General features: G+C 37.4%; 1 protein-coding gene across 1 annotated transcript in view; it reads left to right on the top strand.

Moving 5' to 3' along the window:
- The window catches only part of LOC149420125 (uncharacterized), a 40,250-nt gene extending 20,854 nt beyond the window's left edge, over window positions 1–19,396 (top strand). Inside the window, exons 9-15 of the mRNA XM_089636307.1 lie at window positions 1,237–1,363; window positions 1,518–1,783; window positions 11,186–11,310; window positions 11,357–11,390; window positions 11,470–11,604; window positions 15,311–15,833; window positions 16,351–19,396. Of these exons, the coding sequence (XP_089492433.1) occupies window positions 1,237–1,363; window positions 1,518–1,783; window positions 11,186–11,310; window positions 11,357–11,390; window positions 11,470–11,604; window positions 15,311–15,502 (879 nt within the window). The 3' untranslated portion in view covers window positions 15,503–15,833; window positions 16,351–19,396. The remainder of the gene's footprint in view (window positions 1–1,236; window positions 1,364–1,517; window positions 1,784–11,185; window positions 11,311–11,356; window positions 11,391–11,469; window positions 11,605–15,310; window positions 15,834–16,350) is intronic.
- Window positions 19,397–19,811: the final 415 nt, after the last annotated feature.

The raw sequence follows: 19,811 nt of genomic DNA, 5'->3' as shown, positions 1-19,811 counted from the left end.
TGGGGCCAGATGGAATCCCACCTCATATTAACAATTGTTCAATCCAATATGTTTTATCTTCAACCTCAGTATTTCCATTTCCACATTTCCTCAATCTTGCAAACTTACTCAGGTAAGCCCGATTTTGTAAAACAGAAGTCCAGAACGGTAACAATAACGGTACTGTCAATATTTCCAAAATTATTTGATACAATAATTTTTGAAAAGGTGAACAAACAAACTAAACCGTATCTCTGGGGAAATCAACATGGATTTTAAACAAAGAAGTCCACCGTCGCTAATCTTCTCGAACTCTCACAGAGAGTGGCAAGAGGAGTAGAGTAAACGCAACATCAAACCAATCTGATCTACATGGACTTCGCCAAGACATTTGACCGAGTAGATCACGACGTACTGTTACGAAAACTGCATAGAATTACAAATTATTATAAGCAATAATTAATCGCTTGAAATATCCATACAAATTGAAAATATCTCCCGAGTAAAAATAAATGCCGCCAACGGGAATTGAACCCGCACCTTCCGATGTCCGGTCAGGTGCTCTGAGACCACTGAGCTACGTCGGCTTATTTCCAACACGCCAAATAATTCAATATAGACTAGTACTTCAATCAACAATTACTGCTTATTATAAATATACAAATATATATTTTTTTCACCTGTAAAGAATAGGTTTAATAGGTTAAGCCTCTTCTAAATTTTTTTCCTCCTATTTGAGGAATAGGAGACAGTATCGGATATGGGTCTAGGGAATTCTCTGCATTCTCTGGAGTACCATAGGGGTCAAACCTAGGGCCACTTCTATTTATAATTTTATTTATCTTTCAAGAATGCATCAAATATGTCACTTGCCTGCTTGTTGCTGATTATCTCAAATTACTTATCAAGATTTGTGACGGGCAAGATTATGTCAAATTACAAATCAATTTCATCATTGGCTGATGAAAATAAATAATTTTTTAATACAAAGAAATGTTTCAAATGTTTTTAAAATGTTAAATTTTATAACTAAATAAAATATACTTAAAAAAAATATATAATAGAGTCCATAGAACTTGTCAGTGGCCTCATTAATGTAGATTTTGTTGATATAAGTAAAGAAAATAAGACCGAAGACAGTATGAAAATAAAGATAATCTTACCAACAAATTATTATTCTGAAAAAAAAAATACAGTGTTGATTGTGTGTGCCACTTTATTATTGATAATCATAAATTGATTGTGTTATTCATACAGCTTCCACAATCGAGGATGGAGATGCGAAGGAACACCATCAGCGCCAGGGCTCCCAGCAGGAGACCTTACCCCTCTCCAGTCAAGAAGTTGGCATCGGCGTTCAAGAAGTCTCACTCTAACAAAGCTGGTAAGTCGACCAATCCAGGAAATTGCCAAGGCTTACTTTGCTACAGATACATTTCAACTGGCATAAGTCAAATACAAACATGTTTCATTATCTCATGGTAAGAGAAATGATGGTTAATTAAAATAAATGTATTTAATAATGTTGTTATTTCCAGAATCAGGCGGACTACACATGTCGGACGAAGAGGGCGAGGTGTTTGACAATACATATCTGACGGAGCTGCAGGCGGGCGGCTGCACGCCCCGCGCCAGCAGCACCCTGACAGGGGGCGTGCTAGGCACACACCGGCAGCTGAAGGCGGCCCCCACAGACAACCGGCTCTCTGAGCTGCAGTGGCGTAACTCGCTGTGTTTGCCGCACCTTAAGAGCTCCTACCCGGCTGAGTCTCAGTTCCATCGAGTCAGGGAAGAAGTTATCAAGGTAAATTTCATATTCGTATTTAATAAATTTCTTAAATAAGACTTCCACTCTTTTTTTTTCTTCTCAAAGTCTGTTTTACTTTCAAATCATTCTCCACACAGTCTATTTTCCTCGCAATCCATTCTTCTCACAGTCTATTTTCTTCACAGTCTTTCTCCACAGAGTCTCTTTTCATATAATATCTGTTTTCAAAATGTGGTTGTTATTAAGCATCTTGAAATGGCTGTCTACTATAATTGGTAAGAGATTACATTTTTCATTTAGCTCTACACAGGAGGCCCTAAGGAAAATAATTTCCTTCAGGGTCTATGTCATCTTTGGGGATGCTTTGTGGAGGAGTATTTTACACATCTACCACCAAGACATAGACAATCCTCACCCCATGAACTCGGGCACCCCTGCTAAGTTACCAAACCTAGTTAACCACTTGGGGTCACCTATGGCAACGGTAGACGGCCTCCAACGAGGCGGGCTGCGTTCTGGGGTGACTTCAGCAGAGGAGGTGGAGGCGAGCCGGGTTGAAATCAGACAGCGAATCGCATTCCAGGTGGCGAGACGAGTTTGGGCAGGGCGAGCACCGGTAGGTGTTGACGGGTCCAGAGCTTGAGGCGAATGAGTGAGGGATCTGGTTTTTGCGGCGTATTTATAAGAAGCTCTAGGACCGCGCCATAGCCCCCGTGTTTGAAATATCAAAATTCTCATAACAAGCTTTGTATTTTTCACTATGAAGCTTGCTACGCTGTAGGATTAAATCAGTTCATCTAGAAACATAAGAACATTTAATAATATCAGTCCTTATCTACCGCTATCGCTCTGCCAAAACCACGCTGTCGCAATATTGTTTTTAATCTACATTAATGATTTGTGTAAGTTAGATATTCCAGGTAACATTGTTAGTATCATATTTGAGTGTAAAACCTGAAGAGATGCTTTTAACAATGCGACTTAGGATTAAGAGCACTGGAGGTTATCCACCGCTTACCCGCCCTGGTATAAGTAACAGATGGTTACTCCTTCAGGGATCAAATAGGATTAAGAGCAGTAAAGAGTTGGCTGAATATGATTATGAGTTAGATGAATCTTAACTAAGAATAAAATAAAAACTAAATATGTGACATTTAATAATCATCATAAAGTCAGCCTTCCGACACTCATAATCTAATTGTATATAATTGTCTGCAGAATTGTAATTGCCATCCCTTGGAAAGTGAAGACTGTATCATGTATCTAGGTATAAAGATTGATACATTTTTAAGATGGAATAACCATATCAATATGTTAACAAAGTAAATTAAATTTCAGGAGACTTACATTTATTTTTAAAGAACTTCGACACATATTGGACAAAGAGAAATTAAAAACTGTCTATTTTGCTTTAGTTCAATCTCGACTTTCTTATAACATAGTATGCTGGGGATCGTGTCTAAAGTCCAATGTAGAACCACTAAATATTACTCAAAAATTGATCCTTATGTTAACACATTGTGATCGGGCAGTTTTCGGCCGCGCCCTAGTGCTGGTAACGGGTGATTTTTCGCGTAATTTCGCGCTAACGTAGTCCTCTAGAAAAATTGCGATAACTTCAAAAATATTTGTTTGATTTCAATAATTCTTTTTGCAAATTATTTATTTTATTTCATTTTATTTTATTATATTTAGAAATGTATTCTTCATCGTTAAACTAGTGCAGAATTTCACATAAAGTAGGAAAGTTTTGAAAAAAATAATATTTTTTTTACATAACATCCTTTATTTTACAAATTATACACAAAAATTATTTCTAAATGTAAAATAAAAATTAGTATTGTTTTAGGGTGTGATATCTTTCAAAACATTTGCCCCTGTGTAGGGGAACTTCACAAAATTTGCATATGAAGCATGTTTCACTACGCACCTTGCGCGCTGAACAGACACGACATTGCCTTTGAACAAATTTCTTCTTTCCCTTGCTTTCAATTTTGGCTATCACATGTTTGCGCATCTCCATGGAAAGCCTTCCGGGAGGGTCACGAGAAGGAGCCCTTTTCCACGAAGATGTCGATGGCCCTGGATCTTCAGAAATAACTTCTTCATGAATCGAATCGGAAGTCCATTCGAAGGCAATGTCATATAAAAATCTTTTATATTTAATCTTTTTAGTTGTAATGGAGTTGTATACAACAAAAGAATTGAATAAGGCACAATTTATCATATACTTTGCCACACGTTTTGTCCATTTCGTGGTTTTTCTCAAAATATTTTAATACGATAAATATTGATCGGCACGATCGACGCCTTTCATATACTTACTGTAATCAATAAGGGCATTTGGCTTGATAATCTTTTGTCGCGTCATTCGGTCGACGTTATGGCTCTCCTTCATTTCTGCAGAATGGATAGAAGATATGAGAGATACCTCTTTCTTGGATTTCCAAACTTGTAACAATATATCATTTTTCCGACGGAATATTGTATCTCCTCTCTGTAAATCCGTTTTTTTTAGGCATTCAGGTAAGCCTCTATTTTTTCTAATGGTTCCACAAACCCTTATTTTCTTTTGTAAAAGCGCAACATTATTGTCGACACTATTATAATAGTTATCCATATACAAATGGTGCCAGACATCAGTATATGGCGAAACTACAGTTTGGATTGTTTCAATGAATTGTAGTCCTTGCGCAGCGTAAATTTCAAAATTACAGATATATCCTGTATCACTCTCGGATAATATTCTCACGAGAATCCCGTACTTTATGATTTTTCCAGCATTTCTACACCCTGAAGAATAGTCTTCCTCTCCATGGTATTATGCCTTCATCCAATGAGACTTGCTGTTTTGGCTTGTAGATGTTTTTGAACTTTTCAACAAAGTGATTGATTATAGATCTTACCTTTTCCAGACGATCAGATGGGTCAGTAATATCTTCATTGTTATTGAAATGCCAAGCGCGCCATATTTGGTTAAACCTATCTCTTGACATTGTTTTACCGAAAAACGGCGTTTCTAAAACAGGATCTGTGGTCCAATATTCATTCCGTCTGTCTTTCCGTACTAGCCCCATGAATATTATGAGACCTACAAACTTTTTCATTTCCGGAATGGTGATATCTTTCCATTTGATACCTTTGGTTTGTGATTTTAGTCGGTCGATGTTTTGATAATAATATCTGTTGTATTCGATAACCAAAAACTTTAAAAAATCGTCGTCTATGAACAATTTCAACACATCCATCTGCGTTTTTGGAGGATTATTCAAGGTAATTCCAGGAATACCCAAAAAATCTTCAAGAACTGGGGGATTATCATTTATAGAGCAACCATCAACCTCTTCTTGGTCAGAACTGGACGAAATGGTTCTGCGGGTAAATGTTGTAGGCAGTGGAATAATATCTTCATCATCAACTAGATCGCTATCATCACTATCAAAATCTTCAAGAACTGGGGGATTATCATTTATAGAGCAACCATCAACCTCTTCTTGGTCAGAACTGGACGAAATGGTTCTGCGGGTAAATGTTGTAGGCAGTGGAATAATATCTTCATCATCAACTAGATCGCTATCATCACTATCAAAATCTTCAAGAACTGGGGGATTATCATTTATAGAGCAACCATCAACCTCTTCTTGGTCAGAACTGGACGAAATGGTTCTGCGGGTAAATGTTGTAGGCAGTGGAATAATATCTTCATCATCAACTAGATCGCTATCATCACTATCAAAATCTTCAAGAACTGGGGGATTATCATTTATAGAGCAACCATCAACCTCTTCTTGGTCAGAACTGGACGAAATGGTTCTGCGGGTAAATGTTGTAGGCAGTGGAATAATATCTTCATCATCAACTAGATCGCTATCATCACTATCAAAATCTTCAAGAACTGGGGGATTATCATTTATAGAGCAACCATCAACCTCTTCTTGGTCAGAACTGGACGAAATGGTTCTGCGGGTAAATGTTGTAGGCAGTGGAATAATATCTTCATCATCAACTAGATCGCTATCATCACTATCAAAATCTTCAAGAACTGGGGGATTATCATTTATAGAGCAACCATCAACCTCTTCTTGGTCAGAACTGGACGAAATGGTTCTGCGGGTAAATGTTGTAGGCAGTGGAATAATATCTTCATCATCAACTAGATCGCTATCATCACTATCAAAATCTTCAAGAACTGGGGGATTATCATTTATAGAGCAACCATCAACCTCTTCTTGGTCAGAACTGGACGAAATGGTTCTGCGGGTAAATGTTGTAGGCAGTGGAATAATATCTTCATCATCAACTAGATCGCTATCATCACTATCAAAATCTTCAAGAACTGGGGGATTATCATTTATAGAGCAACCATCAACCTCTTCTTGGTCAGAACTGGACGAAATGGTTCTGCGGGTAAATGTTGTAGGCAGTGGAATAATATCTTCATCATCAACTAGATCGCTATCATCACTATCAAAATCTTCAAGAACTGGGGGATTATCATTTATAGAGCAACCATCAACCTCTTCTTGGTCAGAACTGGACGAAATGGTTCTGCGGGTAAATGTTGTAGGCAGTGGAATAATATCTTCATCATCAACTAGATCGCTATCATCACTATCAAAATCTTCAAGAACTGGGGGATTATCATTTATAGAGCAACCATCAACCTCTTCTTGGTCAGAACTGGACGAAATGGTTCTGCGGGTAAATGTTGTAGGCAGTGGAATAATATCTTCATCATCAACTAGATCGCTATCATCACTATCAAAATCTTCAAGAACTGGGGGATTATCATTTATAGAGCAACCATCAACCTCTTCTTGGTCAGAACTGGACGAAATGGTTCTGCGGGTAAATGTTGTAGGCAGTGGAATAATATCTTCATCATCAACTAGATCGCTATCATCACTATCAAAATCTTCAAGAACTGGGGGATTATCATTTATAGAGCAACCATCAACCTCTTCTTGGTCAGAACTGGACGAAATGGTTCTGCGGGTAAATGTTGTAGGCAGTGGAATAATATCTTCATCATCAACTAGATCACTATCATCACTATCAAAATCTTCAAGAACTGGGGGATTATCATTTATAGAGCAACCATCAACCTCTTCTTGGTCAGAACTGGACGAAATGGTTCTGCGGGTAAATGTTGTAGGCAGTGGAATAATATCTTCATCATCAACTAGATCGCTATCATCACTATCAAAATCTTCAAGAACTGGGGGATTATCATTTATAGAGCAACCATCAACCTCTTCTTGGTCAGAACTGGACGAAATGGTTCTGCGGGTAAATGTTGTAGGCAGTGGAATAATATCTTCATCATCAACTAGATCGCTATCATCACTATCAAAATCTTCAAGAACTGGGGGATTATCATTTATAGAGCAACCATCAACCTCTTCTTGGTCAGAACTGGACGAAATGGTTCTGCGGGTAAATGTTGTAGGCAGTGGAATAATATCTTCATCATCAACTAGATCGCTATCATCACTATCAAAATCTTCAAGAACTGGGGGATTATCATTTATAGAGCAACCATCAACCTCTTCTTGGTCAGAACTGGACGAAATGGTTCTGCGGGTAAATGTTGTAGGCAGTGGAATAATATCTTCATCATCAACTAGATCGCTATCATCACTATCAAAATCTTCAAGAACTGGGGGATTATCATTTATAGAACAACCATCAACCTCTTCTTGGTCAGAACTGGACGAAATGGTTCTGCGGGTAAATGTTGTAGGCAGTGGAATAATATCTTCATCATCAACTAGATCGCTATCATCACTATCAAAATCTTCAAGAACTGGGGGATTATCATTTATAGAGCAACCATCAACCTCTTCTTGGTCAGAACTGGACGAAATGGTTCTGCGGGTAAATGTTGTAGGCAGTGGAATAATATCTTCATCATCAACTAGATCGCTATCATCACTATCAAAATCTTCAAGAACTGGGGGATTATCATTTATAGAGCAACCATCAACCTCTTCTTGGTCAGAACTGGACGAAATGGTTCTGCGGGTAAATGTTGTAGGCAGTGGAATAATATCTTCATCATCAACTAGATCGCTATCATCACTATCAAAATCTTCAAGAACTGGGGGATTATCATTTATAGAGCAACCATCAACCTCTTCTTGGTCAGAACTGGACGAAATGGTTCTGCGGGTAAATGTTGTAGGCAGTGGAATAATATCTTCATCATCAACTAGATCGCTATCATCACTATCAAAATCTTCAAGAACTGGGGGATTATCATTTATAGAACAACCATCAACCTCTTCTTGGTCAGAACTGGACGAAATGGTTCTGCGGGTAAATGTTGTAGGCAGTGGAATAATATCTTCATCATCAACTAGATCGCTATCATCACTATCAAAATCTTCAAGAACTGGGGGATTATCATTTATAGAGCAACCATCAACCTCTTCTTGGTCAGAACTGGACGAAATGGTTCTGCGGGTAAATGTTGTAGGCAGTGGAATAATATCTTCATCATCAACTAGATCGCTATCATCACTATCAAAATCTTCAAGAACTGGGGGATTATCATTTATAGAACAACCATCAACCTCTTCTTGGTCAGAACTGGACGAAATGGTTCTGCGGGTAAATGTTGTAGGCAGTGGAATAATATCTTCATCATCAACTAGATCGCTATCATCACTATCAAAATCTTCAAGAACTGGGGGATTATCATTTATAGAGCAACCATCAACCTCTTCTTGGTCAGAACTGGACGAAATGGTTCTGCGGGTAAATGTTGTAGGCAGTGGAATAATATCTTCATCATCAACTAGATCACTATCATCACTATCAAAATCTTCAAGAACTGGGGGATTATCATTTATAGAGCAACCATCAACCTCTTCTTGGTCAGAACTGGACGAAATGGTTCTGCGGGTAAATGTTGTAGGCAGTGGAATAATATCTTCATCATCAACTAGATCGCTATCATCACTATCAAAATCTTCAAGAACTGGGGGATTATCATTTATAGAGCAACCATCAACCTCTTCTTGGTCAGAACTGGACGAAATGGTTCTGCGGGTAAATGTTGTAGGCAGTGGAATAATATCTTCATCATCAACTAGATCACTATCATCACTATCAAAATCTTCAAGAACTGGGGGATTATCATTTATAGAGCAACCATCAACCTCTTCTTGGTCAGAACTGGACGAAATGGTTCTGCGGGTAAATGTTGTAGGCAGTGGAATAATATCTTCATCATCAACTAGATCGCTATCATCACTATCAAAATCACTTTCACACGATATGTCGGATAAATTGTCGGCGTATATTTCTTGGTCACTATCTTCATTGTGGTGAGACATTTTTCTTATGGGATAAAACACAATATAATAATATAACTAACTAAAAAAAATAACAAACTTTCAATCACAATCGTGGTAAAAATGTCTGTTTCATCGAAAATTTATCAAAAGTATTTTAACTTTTAAACACTAAAATAAAATGTAAATATGTACGTAATATATATATAATATCTATGTACTCGATATTTAGCTTTTAGCAACGTCTGACCACCAAAGAGTAGTGAAATAAACTAAAAAAAATATTATTCTTCGTCTTAGTGTTGCATGTAGACCGTTATATGTACCGTTATCTTCGACTATTTTTGTGATGAATAACACTACCTCGGTACCCACCGTACACCCCATCTATTGTTCTCAAAAGGTTTTTACCTGCATGGCTACAACCCTACAGACGCTATATAGCGAAAACTCAAGTATATTGGAACCCGTATTTTAACGTGACTCGCGCTCCACTAACAATTTATCAAAAACGTATAAATACGTGATCCGCTCTCTAGCATTAATTTGCTAAAAACGTATTAATACGTGATCCGATTACAATGTGTTAAGTTATGTTAAAAAAAAAATCTGTTTTCTACCCAACCTACTTTATAAGGAATATAATGTTATGTGTATAAAACAGTTGCATATCACAATTTTTATTTATCAATATCAAATTTGCAGAAAGAACACAACAAACGCGTGCAACTAGAATTGGCTCTACATTGAACTTTGTGGCGGTACATACTGACACTTCTTTTGGTCAAATAAACTATTTATATCAGGCGCCACTTATGTTTAATATTCTTCCAAATCATATTAAGTCTACCGATTCCTTAGTTAAATTTAAAAAGTTAATTAAGGTTTATGTATTGACAGACGATTGTATTAATATTTTTTCATCTTTGTCCTTTCTAAAATAATAAGATTTTATATAAGTCACATTTGCTAAAAACTAATGTCACCCTAGCTGTCTTTATTATCTACCTGTTTCTTCTTGGGGATAATGATTAATAAGTTGTTGTGGTTCAAATATTGTTATAATATTGTATGTAGCATTACTTTATATTTGCGATTAGTCTACGTTTGCTTCACTTAAATGTAAATTGTTAGCCTCGATACAGGCTTAGTCCTAGTGAGGTTGATTTTAATGAGAAAAACATGATTTATGTATAGTGAGATACAATAAATAAATAAAATAAAAACTACCCAAACTATTCCATGAACCTAGCTTAAAAATAATATATATTTTGGGACAGGTTGTTTCGGAGAATTTGAACAATTCATCAAACTTAAAAGTTCTTCAACAAGTTCTGTGAAGATTCTATTCAAGTTCTGGTACTATTTGTAAAAAAACTGGCTAATAATGTTATAATAACCTGAATAGAACCTCCACAGAACTTAAAAAACAACATTGGGATTTGATGAATTGATCAAATTCTGTGAAAAAACCCATTCTTAGAACTCTAGACTTTAAAAGACAATAAACAACTGAAAGTAATCCCGTTACGACCGAATATTTTGAATTTATCCGAAAAACGAGAATTCCAACTACTGACTCGATTTAGTAGAAAATAAAAGCTTAGGTATATAAAAAAGAACTTATACCATAAAATCGATTCCAAATGTGAGTTCTATTCACCAGTTTCCCACTTGAACCACTAATTTCCGAACACTGTCCCCATCGCGCTGCGTTGTGCTGGCTGCTAATCTCCCCGAAATTAAATCGTAGGCCATATAATAATACTAACATTGTGAAATGAACTTATCGATATCGCAACTAGCCGTTTAAACTGATGTGATTTTAAAATGGCAAGTAAGTGATTAAACATTTGTAGAAAAGTTAATACTGAATACTAAAATCATAGATCCCGTAAACAAACCACAGTTTTTTTTACTAGTAGGTTTTACTTAAATATTTCCGAATTGGGATATTGAATCGCAGAATACGGCAATACGCGGTTATAACACATGTTTAATATTAGAATTAATAAGTTTATGAATGAACAGCTACAGCCAACTACAACGAAAGAGTGAAGAAGTTTTAACAATAGGGAAATTTCGCTGGGTCTATAACAAGCTTTTAATAATAATAACCCATGGTAATTTGTTCCACTAGATGGGAGGCACCATCACCCTGGACGACAGCCCCAGTATGGAGAGACCTCGCATGAAAAAGGAGGCAGGACAGACATCCTACCATAAACCTGGACCACCCACTCCTAGTAATAATAATAACCCATGGTAATTTGTTCCACTAGATGGGAGGCACCATCACCCTGGACGACAGCCCCAGTATGGAGAGACCTCGCACGAAAAAGGAGGCAGGACAGACATCCTACCATAAACCTGGACCACCCACTCCTAGTAATAATAATAACCCATGGTAATTTGTTCCACTAGATGGGAGGCACCATCACCCTGGACGACAGCCCCAGTATGGAGAGACCTCGCACGAAAAAGGAGGCAGGACAGACATCCTACCATAAACCTGGACCACCCACTCCTAGTAAAAATGGCGGAAGATTGTCATTACAGGTTAGTAAAATATTGTTTGAATCATCTCATTTTTCCTTTCAATATACAAATGTAACACTAGAAAAGCCTTTTATGTAGATTTGAATGGAAACAAATGTCACCTCTGGCTTATTGCGGTAACAGATCGCATTTTTTTTTATTTTTATTATTATTATTTTTTTCTATATATAATTTACAGTTTCACATAATTATTTATATTTGTATATGGTATATTTCAAACTTATAACTATAATATGTTGTGTGTAAGGTAGGTTTGAGAAGGTGATACTGTATGTGAGTAATATTGTATGTTTCGTGAACACCTCACTAGGAGAACCTGTGCTGAGGTGTTTACGTGGTTATGTATAGGTGTGACAAGTATTTATGTGTTGTAGAAGAAAGTTTTTTATTTTTTATAAGTTTTAATTTTAATTTTTTAATTTACAACTACTCTTTTACAATGTCAACTAAATGCGCCTGTCGCGTAATAATTAATGAATTACCAACATTTGTTACACTATACAAATATGCTCCACCAGTTTCCAAGAGTGCCAAATGCCTTTTATTAGAAGGCCTTCCGGGCCGTCGCGTCACATTAAAAGATATCCTAAAGACCACTTCTGACATTTGTGATCTTAACAAGTTAACACCAGTTACTTTTGACCGCATCGATGTAACAAAAATATAGCTTCTTAAAGACTTGACATTGCTGAAAGCCGAAATGGCCAGAAAGGCAACAATATTCAATAAAAATGATTTAAAGCGAACTCAGTCAAATTAAGGAAACTTTCAGTCAAATCACACAAGAATGCTCTAATCCACCACCGAAAAATGTGAGTCCTTCCGTAAAAATTTGTCAAACTAACATTTTAAACGAAAATAATGCGAAAATACAAAATAATGCGAAAAAAACAAATATGCACGACAGTGCTTGGCGTACCGGCACTGTACCGCACGGAAATATAACCAGACAGTGGGGACCTCCTACCTCTACCGCTCCTGCCGCTGCAGCTCGCGAACTATCCCGAAGTGTGTGGAGCGGCTACACGGCCATCGCAAAATGTAAACAATCATACACAATTGTTGACAGCACCAACATAAATGCAGCCCAAATCGATGATCTATATAAAAATATTCTACAAGTATTTCGTACCTCAGCAATATCTGCATTTAATATAGAGAGAAGGCCAACAAATGGGCGAAAATGGAAGACTACAGTTGGTTGGAATGAGCAGGTTACCTTACATTATGAAACGTCAAGAAATGCATACATAAAATGCCCGCAGGATGATTTCAAGACCAGATTCAAGACCTACTGATGGTCCCATCATGGAAGCTCCAAAAGAAAGTAGGTCGCTTTTTAAGAAAGAGTATAGGAAGTGTCCAAGAAACTTCCAACAGAATAAAATGGATAAAATAGCAAACAGCTTTCGATGCAAGAAATTTTCGTCTTTCTGGAACAAAACCAATGCTGTATTGAAAGCAAAACTTACCGCACCTAGCCATAATGATGGAAATTCTGAAAATAAGGATTTAACTGACGTTTTCAGGAATACTTTTTTCTCTGCACCAGTTGAACTGCAAACAATGGATAAATAGATTGATACACCAACGCATAAATCAGAACAGTCGTCCATCTTACCTGAGATGATCCAGCGAGCAATACGCAACATGGTAGGAGGTAAATCTGCAGGTCATGATGGACTTGTCATACAACATGTAAAGCATGCAGGCCACTGCTCGCCTCTCTCTTCACTGCCATGATCGGGCTCAGACACATTCCGAAAGAACTGTCCAAAACCATAATAATACCGATTACAAAAGGCCAACACCATCGGTTAATTACAGGATCTCTTGCCACAATAATTGCAAGAATCTTTGAAAAGGTGATATTAAATTTAAAGGAAGACAAACTGAGTACAGAGGACTAACGAATGGGCTTTAAATCTGGATGCTTCACTGATACAGCCATTAAAAATCTGACCAAATTACAAGTACCACCGCAAATTGTCGATATATTGAGTACCCTTGTAACCAGCAGGAAAATTTTGTCTGATGGAATGATAGCCTATCAGAAGCAGCTAAACTAAAGTGCGGCGTTAGACAAGGAGACTCAATGGCCCCAGTGCTGTTCAACGTGTATATGGATGAGCTCAGTAAATCATTGAACAAAACAAGAATCACATTGTTGGGGTATGTACGAACAATATTAGTTATGCAGACGACATGTTCATACTAGCCCCATCGGTAAGAGCATCTGACGACGACCTAAATGATAAAATGACATAGAATGCCAAAGAAGAGTACTGAGCGTGCAACCCAAATTGCTCCCAAGGAGATTCAACGGGTGCAGTCTTCCGGTGAAGAAGCAATTATTCCAAACATACTACATGAGCTTTTACACAAGCAAACTATGGACAAGGTACACACTCCGAGTACGGTATAACCACGCATACAGGGCACTGTTTGGCCTTCGTTGGAGATGCAGTGCCTCACAGATGTTTGCAAAGGGAAGGGCAGGCCGTTACCCAGTGGCAACGCGCTCCTCTACACCATAGATTTAGAATTTCCCTCAAGCCACCCTAGTCATAGTTTTATTTTATCAATATCATGTAATGTATTTTTTTTCTTATATGGCTGACAAAGTATTGCACTCACCGCTCTGTTCAGCTGAAATAAACAAACATTATTATTATAAGTACCTTTTGGTTACGCGTTCTGTCTCACTTACACTTGCCTGACATCCCATTTGATCGAAATGAAAATTTCATAATGATGATGAAACACAGTTCTAGATATGAAAAACAAATAATTTTTAACAAATAATTTGAAGCAATAAGTATTCGCCTGAAATGCCCATACAAATTGAAAAAATCTCCCGAAAAAGAATAAATGCCGCCGACGGTAATTGAACCCATAACCTTCTCTTCTCTAACCATTAAGCTACGTCGGCTTATTCCAAACCCCCGCAGAGCAGCTGACCGGTAATAAGAAGGCTGCAGGTTCAATTTGTATGGGTATTTCAGGCGAATAATTATTGCTTATGATAATTTGTTATCTTTTGTATTATTGCCGGACCAGTAACAGAAGACTGTGGGTTCAATACCCGTCGGCGGCATTTATTCTTTCTCAGGAGATTTTTTCAATTTGTATGGGTATTAAAAGTAACTAAAAATAATATTTCAAATTTTTTTTTTTACGTAAATATTATTTCATAAAACATATTATATTCATCTTAGGTTAAAAGTAATTGTAAATTAACGCACATACCTGATGCTCCAATATCCATATTGAAAACTTTGTGATTCTAAATTAGGGAAAATGGGATGAGCGTAGTTACCCCATCAATGAATCGGGAGTAGCTAAGCAATATTGGCTCCTGAAAAATAACTCAACTTTGAGCACATGTGCTGACTATTATTGGGTTACTTTCGTATTGAACTGGTTTATAGAGAACATTTCAAAGGTATTTATAATTAATTTAATGCCTTTACCTATTTTTAGTGCCATAATTTCCTTTGGCCATCCTTGCGTGCGGCGCCTTCAACCACTCAACTAAATTAATACTTTTTAGATGGCGAAACACCCGCGGCATTTCTTGTGTTCTTCTTTATTCTGTGACATGTAACTACACAATGACAGACATTGAATACTTCACTTTTATTTACTTCTTCCTTTGACACACTACATTAGAAATGTACATTCAACTTTACTTATTGTAATGTAGGGCAACGAGCGGGAGGTACTGCCCCTCCGAGAGCAGAATGACATGAACAACACCAAGAAGGCCACCACTCCCTCCCGCATTAAGTCCCTCTTCATGGGGAACACCTCCAAGTCATCATCCAGAGATGAAGTAAGTATAACCCTTCCCTCCAGCTCCACACTCTATCTATCTACCCGCCTATCTATATTGTAATGTAGGGCAACGAGCGGGAGGTACTGCCCCTGAGAGAGCAGAATGACATGAACAACACCAAGAAGGCCACCACTCCCTCCCGCATTAAGTCCCTCTTCATGGGGAACACCTCCAAGTCATCATCCAGAGATGAAGTAAGTATAACCCTTCCCTCCAGCTCCACACTCTATCTATCTACCCGCCTATCTATATTGTAATGTAGGGCAACGAGCGGGAGGTACTGCCCCTGAGAGAGCAGAATGACATGAACAACACCAAGAAGGCCACCACTCCCTCCCGCATTAAGTCCCTCTTCATGGGGAACACCTCCAAGTCATCATCCAGAGATGAAGTAAGTATAACCCTTCCCTCCAGCTCCACACTCTATCTATCTACCCGCCTATCTATATTGTAATGTAGGGCAACGAGCGGGAGGTACTGCCCCTGAGAGAGCAGAATGACATGAACAACACCAAGAAGGCACGAGACTGCATATTGTGGCACGGTGAGTGAAACCCCATACTCCTCGTTCATTATCAAACCACTAGGCAAGTTATCAAGTTAGCACTCATACATATGTACAGTAATGACATTATTCAGAAAGTTGTGACAGCTTATCTGATATCTTAATTTTGTCTACCGACTGTCGAATCGTTTGCTGATGTTGCTCCCAAATATTGCCAACGGACCATAGATGACCGATTTAGTCAATATCATATTGATATAGGGTTTAATAGATGGACCGTGCTAGATACCCAGATGTTTAATACCCTGCTGTTATGTGACAGCGTCACATCTGACGTTGTCACATAACGGCATTGACTAGTGCCCCCTTAACTAAATTTGAAATTATTGTTTTTTTTTTTCAGAATACGTTAGGCACGCCAAAAGGAAGAAGACTCAGCATTTTCAGAAAACCAAGATAGGCTAGAAGCTCTGGATTGTAAAATGTTTGTAGTTATTATTTATTGAATTAATCTTGTTTTGATTGTGGTAGGCTTGTAGGCCAGTGCAATTAGCGATTCGCGATCGAAGTAATTCCGGTAGTCCCAATTTTTTTATATGTTATATATACTGATCCCTTGATGTAAAATCTGAGTTTCCGACCTTGGCGCACCTGTGCTCGCGCCGCCATTTTGAAAAAACTGGCCGAAATCGGGCCAAAATCTAGTTTTTCCCAAATATCTCATTTCCAATGCAAATTTTGGCTAAAGTATCTTAACAAGTAAATTAGAACATAAAATAAACTACAACTTTTGTGAAAACAAATTTCTTCTATCTCTAATAGGAACCGAGGTAGAAAGTCGTAAAGGTGCGTATATTTTTGAAAAACAAGTTTTTTGCGCGACCAGGTTTGGTTTTTTATAAATACCTCGTTTCCAGTACAATTTTTTGAAAAATTTATTGTTAATAATTTTGTAGAAAATAAAATTTCGTTAAAAAAATAGGTATTTAATTTATATTTTTATCTCTATTACGTATCCAAAATAATATAATATAACTCCATAATCCACCAAAACCAGGCCAAAAATTGAAACAGAGGTTAGGTGTTTTAAACTTGGCATTCCTTGATTTTATTTTTCTTTAACAATTATTGTTCTAACAACATATACGTTGACAACAATCGTCATGCCTGTGTCAGACCTAGCTATAAATATAGTAGATAGACTATTTCAGCATATCGGTCGCCATACATTCCCAATGGGAAGACCACTAAAATAGGCCAAGCCACTACATTTGTGCTCGCAGCTTGGTCTGACATGCCTATCAACGTAATCACAACATATATTTAAGATTATTAATACAATTAAGATGATAAGGTACATAAAAAAGATAAAAAATTGGTATTTTCGTAAAATTAACATTTATTGACATCCTTTTCTTTATTAGTTAAGTTGTCAGCTTAACAAAAAATAAAATTAATGCTAGATAAGTTTAGACAGAAGTACGAGCCCTTGACTATAGTTTCTTACTTCTGGCCCTGAATAGCTTCTTCATCTGTCTTATCACCCAAATTTGTGGCGACTGGGTCATCATATTCCTCGTCATCGTCATCAACGAAGGCTTCTACAGCGTTCTCACAGGAGTTGCCATTGCAATGAATGCAGAGTAGGGAACATTTCAAACCCGACTTTCTGCAGGTGCACTTTCCATCGCAACCTTTTTTGCATTGACATGATATGAAGTTCAGAAAGGCCTGAGGTGCAGCTTCCTTCAACATTGTTACTGGAGTAAGTAACCCAACAGTATCCTTTTTCCACCCCCATTCAGTCGGATCTTTATCGTTACCAAGCCAAGTCTGCACTTGCAAGTATGTTCTTGAAGCGTGTTGCTGGACTGCATCTTTGGTGGGTGGTAGCCTGGATAAATTGAATATCTTCTTTTTTACTCCTTTGACAAAAATGATGTACATTAAATTTTCCAAATTTGATTTCCCGTTGCCGCCATACAAAAGTGCAAATAGTTGTTCGGCAGCCAAAGTGATTGTTTCTGTCTTTGCTTTTGGGTCTTGAAATACACGAACAAGTTCATTCACTGAGTAGTTCTTGAGAAGAATATTACAAAATTTGTGTTTGCCTTGACCGAACGGAGCTCCAGTTGTATCGCAACCACTTATGGCATGAAGGAATAAAATGTTTTCAACTATTTCAATGTGTTTAAAACATTTGTTCGAATACAACGCGTTAGGTGATTTACCTTTTCCAACTTTTTGGTAATATACGTTGGGAGATGAGAGAGCTGTGAGGAGTACCAGCAGATCAATATCCTGACCAACGATTATGACTACATCAGGTTGAGATGACAACGAATTTGCTGTGTTCACTATGAGAACGTCAGCATCCTCTTCAGCTTGTACTGTCGTTATGTGGGATAGTGCAAATGAGGTTCTGAGTAGGGAAATAATACGAGACTTGTTCTTCTCATTTCCCAGAAACTTTTCCTGTGGCACTTGTGGGTGCATGCTTTCAAAAAACAAAACTTCAGCAGAAGTTGTAACTCTGGCACGCCGTGCTCTTTCCACCCCTTTAGTGCTTTTCTTTTCCATAGAATCTGGGTATCCATCGAATACCACTACTGCATTGGATCCATAATGATTTTGTACATACCTGACATATTGCTGGAAAGTTACTGAAAAAGGTTGAGCACGACCCTATACAACTTTGTGCAGTAAATATCCTCCATCAATTACGTGTATTTTACTGCTTCCCAGTTCTGTATTATTTGGTAGAGGGTTGAATGATGAATAAAATATAGACTAGGCTATACTATACTATAATATATAATAATACTATAATATAGGCTCAAGACATGACACGCGGCAACTGAAGGGAACCGGAGGGGAGGAGTAGAAGGGTGGGGGGTAGCCCCCCCCATACCGAAGTGCCCTCTAGTAAATTTATAGATGTATGTATTTAAAAATGCAAACAAAAATCTACTAACGTGATAATAAACCGTGATAGATTTTCTGTGCGTACCTACCTAGATTTGTTTATTCTTTATATCGGTAAAAAAGATATATAAACATAAAAACTGCACAGACTTTTTTGAAATTTTATGTTCTACATAATTGGTATCAATAAAATTTTCATGAAATTCCACTGGAAACGAGGTATTTATAAAAAACCAAACCTAGTCGCGCAAAAAACTTGTTTTTTCAAAAATATACGCACCTTTACGACTTTCTACCTCGGTACTTATTAGAGATATAAGAAATTTGTTTGGACAAAATTTGTAGGTTATTTTATGTTCTATTATACTTAAAAAGATACTTTAGCCGAAATTTGCATTGGAAACGAGATATTTGGGAAAAACTAGATTTTGGCCCGATTTCGGCCAGTTTTTTCAAAATGGCGGCGCGAGCACAGGTGCGCCAAGGTCGGAAACTCAGATTTTACATCAGGGGATCAGTTTATATAACATATAAAAAAATTGGGACTACCGGAATTACTTCGATCGCGACCCCCTTTTTGGCGCTAATTGCACTGGCCTATTGTATGTTATACTACATATATATTTGTTACAGCTAAATTTAAGACCATATTCGCAACATTCCTAGAAATATTTTCTGAAGTCAAAGTATGACTTGTGTTGAATTTATAAGGAAAAAACACAGAAATTTGATGTTAATCTTAATCAATATATGTATATTATAATAGTAAGTGTACAATGTGCATACCGTTTTTACATGAAGGGCGTGCTTTGAAGATAAAAGGGATGCAAGTTTCGGCCTCTAGAAATTTCTAGAACAGTCCAGAACATTCTAGAGTATTCGAGAGCATTCCACAAGATCATTCCAGAACATCCCAGAACATACCAGATCATAATGAAT

The sequence above is a fragment of the Hesperophylax consimilis genome, chromosome 10 (assembly GCF_061612785.1).
Source record: "Hesperophylax consimilis isolate HC1 chromosome 10, BYU_Hcon_1.0, whole genome shotgun sequence".
Classification (NCBI taxonomy): Eukaryota; Metazoa; Arthropoda; class Insecta; order Trichoptera; family Limnephilidae; genus Hesperophylax; species Hesperophylax consimilis.
Note: the sequence above shows the minus strand (reverse complement) of the source record. Positions and strands in the feature narration are given on the sequence as shown.